Genomic DNA, 7,799 nt, shown 5'->3' with positions numbered 1-7,799 from the left:
TTCAGGATATGTGAGTCTATGGATTTGGATATAATATATTGTTTTTTGTATATATAATTGCATTTATAGTTTCCAATAAAAAACAGTTTATTTCAACTAAAATGAAAAGAATTGCTGAGAAATAAATTCATATCGCTTACGCACATTCCTGATAGTGTAGACAATATTGTAAATGCATTATTACACCACAGCCAATACAAATATTAAATAAGCTGATTCCTGATCCTTGTTTAAGCAATAAAATCGTTTATTAATGAACAAAAATACCTCAATTTTCTTGAAAATGCCATGCTCTTGTGGTAATCAAACTTAAGTAATGTTAATAAATATGTTTTTATGTTTCCGAAATAACTGTTCAATTGTTTTTATGATTCTACGTATGGTAAACATGAAAAAAATTTCGAGTTAGGAACGCAATTTCTTTCAGACAGAGTTTTGAGATAAAATATAATAAATAAAACCATATCTCTGATTAAGAATTACAAAACAGATGGCAAAGACGTTGAAAATGAAAGTTAAAAACTTACAATCTAATAATGTTCCAATGACAATGTAGAAGTCTCAAATTCTATAAGAATCTTGTTTTTTAATTCTATACAAGGAATACATTAGAAAATCCTGAACATTCTAAACAAATGCTAAAACAAACATTCTAAAAGTATGATAGGGGAAAAGCATAGTTTTAAATGGGTATAGGACACCTAGAAATGAAACAAGATTATTTAACTATGGAGTAATGAATCGAAAATGCATATACATATACATGAAACAATATTATTTTCTCTACTTAAATTTAATATTTACTGTAATTAATCAAGAAACCAAGAACAGACAAGTCAGAAAATGCGCACGAGTTAAAATTGGAGTTAATGCAAACGGAAAGTGTTTGTACATGAATGGAACTATTTCATATCTAAATTTTGTGCTCCCTTACTACCGAAGATTATTTAAGGCACACAAAAACATAAAGAGTATTGGGCTGAAAAAGTGCTGGTGTTTACAACTTGAAATAACAGGATTTAGTACAAGTATACTTATGAACAATGGGCGGGTGGGAGAAGATAGAAGCTGGAACAATTTTTATCAGGCACTCTGCGTTTGCATTGAACATTGTCTTGCGGAACAACTCGGCCATTTTCCGTCCAAAAAATGTTCGGATGTATGCCGATACATCGGAAATGTAGTTCTTAAAATTTCAAATAATAATAAAATTAAATGTAGTGTTTTAACGTGTACTAGGTATTACTAAGTTTAAATTGATTGCCAGTAAAGTGTATTCTTGCATACATAATTCATATTCCCAAGAGTAAAATCATTAATTTTACCGCTTTATTTCAATTACTACGCGATCTACTTGCAGCCTAGTTAAATGTAATGATTTCTGACTTTGTAAACCGTCATAATACATCCGAGGTGGTTTTCGATGGTAAATGGCCAAAGTGTTCCGTTTGGGAAATTGTTTGGCTTAGTGTACAGTTTCAGGTAATGTGCGCAATACAGGTTACGGAACAATATTTATCCGGCACTCTGCGTACGCTTGGAAAATTGTATGGCTTAGTGCACTGTTTCCGATCCTGTGCGCGATACAGGTTACTATTTAGTTACAAACGTGTGTCTCTGGCGGTTTACGAGAACGATATAAAATACAAGAACATACATATAAATGAATTTATAATTCCTACGTATTAAAAATTATGATTTCATAAGTACGCTTTCCTATATCAGAAGTTCATTTATAGGACAACAATTATTATAAAGAATCCTGGATTAAAAAGGGCTGGCGTAGATTGACCTGCCGGTTTTACGTTTATGAATTACATGGTTATAGTCTAATAATTCTAAGTCCTAATTATACTTTGATTAATTATCGACCATTGAGGTTTCAATCTCCAATAATCAAAGTAAAGATTGAATCCAAATCCCTACAGAAGAACTCGGTACAGTAGATTGAAGGTACATTAGTATATGAAATTAATTTGTTTTATCTATTTATATGACAAATCCACCGTGTTCATTGTAAGTAGCAATGATGTTATCAAAATTCAATTATCCTTAGTGAAAAATAAGAAAAAAAAATGCTTCAGAATCATGATGTTCTTACATTCGCGTTTAATGGTTTATTCGGACAATTATTTACACCCGGAATAATACAGTTTTACTTAGGAGTGTCTTTATCCCCCCCCCGAAAACAAACAATGCTTCAAAACCATGCGCATAATGGCCGCGTAAGGATTGGGTATGCGTATGCTTAAGCTATTCAGAAGCTCTAGAGAGAAAATGGGAAAACGAATTGTCAGTTCGTCATTTTTTAAACAGCTGTCAATTTCGTGCTTAAATCATGCTGGGTTTAAGTAAACATGTACCCATGCACAACGGATCATATTGCATTTACTTTTGTTGCATAACACGGCTACTTGAAAAAAAAAATGCCATAGTCGATTTTGTCCGGCTGAATAAATTTCCGAGACCCATATATAAAGTTCTGTTTACATATGAAAATAAGCACGTGTTATATGACCGTTGGGATATAACCCTACTACAACAATACAACATATGGAAATTTTTATTTTTATTTAAAAAATTCTGTTAGTTTTCATTACATAAATGGTATCGAGTTTATAACACTATTTAGAGAAGTTGTATTAAACTATATCGATCGCATACTTCTATGAAGATTAAGCAATAACAGTGTTATGTAAACGAAACATTTGCACTGTAAATCTACTTAATTTTTTATTTTGTTTTTGTAAGGATAAAGCCATGTAATTAAGCGCTCAAAGCATTGCACTTCTAAGAACATTAGAGCATCGATCTCAGAAGCCAATTAACCTGAACCCAATCAAATGTTTCCCCATTGATTTAACTATTACCAAGCCATGGTTATGTAGCCAGCTATTATATATCAAAGCGACAAACATAGTTAAGATATGTCCTACGCTTCCTGCTGAATTCATATTAGTCCAAAAGCAACAACTGGGTTAATGGGAACATATTAGTTGACATTATTATGGAATCAATCATTTTTCCCCTGTTACTGTACATTGTCAAATCACAACCGCGGGAAACATGTGGAATAAGGCACGGTGAGAAATGCATAAAATATAAACTGCCACCAATGAACAATCATTGCTTGTCACAATCGGAACACATAGGTCATTGTCTATAGGCCATAACCACTGATGTTTTAGCAGTAGTTCGCAACAATTAGTAATAATCACATTAGTTTATTGTATCTGTTAGTTTCGCAGATTTATGCAGGTTTTTCATCATATTTTTGTCATATCTCAATAAATGCATTTCTTGAACATCTCTTTTAAATATCCTTGTAAAAATATGCGATTCTCTATGTCCATTTAGTGATAAATACCATAAATAAACTGCCATGGAAACAAGATAAAATTTAGTGTCTGAAACGTAAATGCAGACATAATAATGACATAAATACCCGCTGTTAAAACAGGAAAAATCCTAAAAGTCTCAAGTTATCACTAAACTTTACGCATACTAATTAAAAAGTTCGTACCTTATCATTTAATATTGATGTTAAGAAATTCAAGCAGCACTCAGTTTTTTATGAATATTTAACATTTTGTATGGAAATGAAACAAGGAAATCAAAAATACTTGTCATCTCTCTCATTTTAGGCTCAAACTAAACTTTGAAATTTCAAACCTTTTAGTTCTAAGAATATGTTTTAAAAACAGAAAGAAAGAATATTCACTGATTTGATGCACTTCGTTTGGTATTCTAGAGGTTACTAACAACAATTACATTTATTTATTTAAGATAACGATTTCTGTTAAACTAAATCTAACAAACAGATGAAGTTAGAGGCGTAGAGTTTGGCATTTCGTCTTGTTACAGGTTAACAATCTACCCATGACGGAACTCCCCGACTTCAGTTTGTTTATATATTTTGAGGTGAAGGAATCGTATGTTGTTTTTGAAAACGATTCTCATATTGTTGTATGAATAATTAAGAATTCTAAGAGTAAAGTCCTAAGTGTTAACTGCTTAATTAAAATTACTTCGTGATCCACTTGCAGCGTAGTTTAAAGTAAATAATTCTGACATTGTAAACCGTCAATGTTGTTTTCGATGGAAAATGACCGCGGTATTCTGATTGTGTTTGACTATCGCTATATTTACTCGAATATTGTCAGATAGAAAATAATGCGGACTTGAATTATGATGAGATTGAGGAATAAACAACATTAGTATCTAAAACTACTGGTACTGATTGCAGTTGGAGTATCAATATAAATATAACTAACCCCCTTAAGAATGATACATAAGTCCTGGGTAGCATTGCCAGAGTGCGTGATTAAATTGTTGAAATAACATCTTGTTTTTCGTCGCATTTATAGAAAATGCATTAAAACCACTATATATAACTATAAAATGATTTTGCACGAAACAAACGCCGTTTCCAAATATGTTTTTGAGTTAATTTGGCTTGTAATGCTACACTTTTGGTGAGTGAAAGTTTTTCTTAAAAATCAGAATTCCTTAAAAGTCGAGAAAATCCTTACTTGATGTATTATGTAGTATTTAAATTGTTATTCAAGACAACCACCCCAACAGTGCGAGGAAATCGAAAATTGCACGTTGCTCTTAAAGTAGAACATTTCCGGAAATATGCACTTAAATAATACTTTACTGTTTTCAAAGCGGTGGTTTTATAACGTTCCTAGAGTTTCACATGAATGTTCTAAAACAAAATAAAGAGTACCAAAAAGAAGCAACCGAGTGGCCTTAACCCAATTAGACGTAATTTCTATCTGTAAGAAGGGGTGCGTCAAAGTATATAAATATCATCATAGTACTAAGTTCTGCCGTAAACATTAGATCAGGGCCTTGCTGGCTGTTGAATAATCGATTCTAGAGTAAACTTACAGTTTTCAATGGATATTGGCATGAACAACATGTTAATTTTGTTATGCAAGTCGGAAACCCCAGCATCTATTGAAAACGCAATTTCAATATTTGTACTTGATATATTTGTGCTTTTCCCTGAATATTCGAAGTGTTAATAATTAAAAAAATATATGTCAGTTTCAGATAATTTATTCAATGAAACTAACATTATGACGATTAATATAAATTATTATAGAAAGATTTCATAAATAATCCACCCATTCTTTTACTTTCTCCACATTATAGAAAAACCCAACTCTACATTGTTCATTGTCTTTTTCCAGACTTATGAAGACGGTGTGCAGAATGGCTGCTACTAAACATACTTTGTCGGTGCTAGTATCGGAAAACTTGCCTTAAATGTAGAACCTCCTCCTTGGTATATATTGGGAATATTTTCCGAAACCAGCAGTATTGCTAACAGCCTGAGATGCTGACTCTAGACAAACTGGATTAAAAACAAACGTCGGGAGTAGATAGTTATTGGAAACGTAAGGAGCAGGATTCTAGTAAGAAAGCTGGTGTGAATTGATGAAGAAATCTCGGTTAAGAGGATATTGAACGATCCCGTAATAATGGAGTTTAAATTTGTTTGAAATGTGTGACACAGTTTTTTCGATATAAATATATAACAAAGAAAGAAATGACAAAACTAAGAGGAATATCTTCACAAACGTTTTATAAAGTTCTTACAAAGGAAATGCATTTTTCCTGATTAACAAGAAGTGGATTATAGTTTCTATGACAATGTAAGTGAAGTGTCAAATTGGTGTAGAATTTTGCATAAGTATTTGATATTAAACATATTTCAATGTTCAGGAAAGTAATGCAACTGAATGAAAGCACGAGGAACTTGTCCGATTCTGTAGTTGAAAATGAGGATATTTTCAGCGTTGGACGGCTTCGTATATCGAACGTCGTTATAATGGCAATCGGTTTGTTTTGCATATTTATCATGAGTTTTGTCGGAAATATTTCTGTGTTTGTGATATTCTACAAGCGGCCCGTGCTTTTGACCATTTCTAATAGGTTTATAGTAAACCTGTCAGTTTGCAACATTCTTCAGACCGTTGCCGTAATGCCTTTCGTGTTAACATCGCTTATTTCTCAAGAGTGGTGGTTCGGGTCAGTTTGGTGCCAAGCCTCGGGTTTTGGGATGAACCTGATATTTACTGCAAGTACATTTACATTGGTGCTTATTGCCATAGATCGGTATTTGGCTGTCGCAAAGCCATTACATTACTCAATGACAATGACAAGCAAACGGGCGTCCGTAATGATAGCTTCAGTTTGGATTTCGGCCATTTTGTGTTCACTGCCACCACTGGTTGGATGGAACAGCTATGAATTTCAGCGAAACAAAATTGCGTGTATGACAGCTTCATATAGTAAACATCAAGGAGATCGGTCTTACAGCATTTTCCTTGTTACAGTGTGCTTTATTCTGCCTTCATGCATTATCATGTGTGCATATTGTGTTATTTTCAAAGCGGCGAAAGTAAGCAGCGAAAAGGTTCGGCGGAACAGTACAATAGCATCTGGTATTAATGATTTCCCCGAGTTATCTCTTAGAGGGGGTCGTCGCAACAGCTCTGTGCAAAGTTTGATGCATATGCTAAGCTGCAGCAACAAAACCGGGTCAGTTCTCTGGAGACGCGATGACAGAAAAGCCGCTGTGACTAGTTTTATCGTTTTATTTACATTTATTTTATGTTGGTTGTTATACTTTATTATCATTATTCTCGAATGCCTTTTAAAAGATCCAGACACTATTGACCCCGTCGTAAAGACCCTGTCAGTGGTACTTGCCCTATCAAGTTGCGCAATAAATCCACTAGTTTATGTGTTCCGCTGTAAGCTTCAGAGAGTTGAATTGAAAAGCATTTTGGGTTTTAAACAGAACAGTTTCAATAGAGATATGTCTAATGGAAATCAAAATGGGTCAAGAAGACCAAGTTATAAGCTGAACTGCATCCGACAATCGCCTTGCTTATCACGGGAAGGTAGTCAAGAATCAGAGGTCATTGAAATTCTTCACCACGTCAATACAGCCGCGACATTAACCTCAATGATAATTCCTGAAGAGGAAGAAAAATTGCCAGTGACACAAACATAAATGGATATTAATATTGGTTGTATTTATTGTTTGTACCTTTACAAGGCCGCTGTGACTATGTGTTTTGTTTCTATTAGTTTGTTATTTAAATGTTACTTACTTCAAACGTTAAATTTGTTACATTTATCTTCATTGCCTTTTAACGTTTTGTATATATTAAAAATACATTTACTAAATAATGTTATTATAGATTTTCTTAGCTCAGCAGTTAAGAAACATAAATTTTGAGAATTTAATTAAAAAAAACATATGTGATAAAAATCAGCATCCCCTTGTTAAATTGTACAATTTACTTATCTCTGTTTTAACATGCTCCTATAAATATTATCTTTAAACTAGGCTCTAACAACTTGGTAGATATAATGACTTCGTAAACATATCCAGTGTTCAAATCGCAAACGGACTACTGCTGGTATTGTAAACCTGGTAGTTTTTAATGAAAAAGGAGACTATTTAATCTACAATAATTAATATTGAACGGAACAATGCATTCTAGACATAAAATAAAATGAGTTTATTTCATGGCAATATTATAATGATGAACATATACTTGACAATGCATTCGTTTGTTAACAATAAATTTTCACATTTTATTAGCAAATCAATTGCCATCTTTTGTTCACCGGACATGCTTTATTACTTACTATTTGTTTAGTAAATCTGGTTTCGTGCCCATGATTTCGTTAACGTGTTTGCATATCATCAATTAAATAAATATTTGGGTTTCAAAAATTACGAATTAACATTTAATATCAATTTTTTTTAT

General features: G+C 32.7%; 1 protein-coding gene across 1 annotated transcript; it reads left to right on the top strand.

Moving 5' to 3' along the window:
- Positions 1-5,509: 5,509 nt before the first annotated feature.
- Positions 5,510-7,081, top strand: LOC128230028 (G-protein coupled receptor 161-like). Its single transcript, XM_052942009.1, has one exon. It carries the CDS (start codon positions 5,729-5,731, stop codon positions 7,031-7,033), a length of 1,305 nt encoding a protein of 434 aa, XP_052797969.1. The 5' UTR covers positions 5,510-5,728; the 3' UTR covers positions 7,034-7,081.
- The last annotated feature ends 718 nt before the right edge of the window (positions 7,082-7,799 follow it).

Source organism: Mya arenaria, chromosome 4 (assembly GCF_026914265.1).
Source record: "Mya arenaria isolate MELC-2E11 chromosome 4, ASM2691426v1".
NCBI classification, from domain to species: domain Eukaryota; kingdom Metazoa; phylum Mollusca; class Bivalvia; order Myida; family Myidae; genus Mya; species Mya arenaria.
The sequence above is the reverse complement of the archived record's forward strand: the minus strand, read 5'-3'. Positions and strand labels throughout refer to the sequence as shown.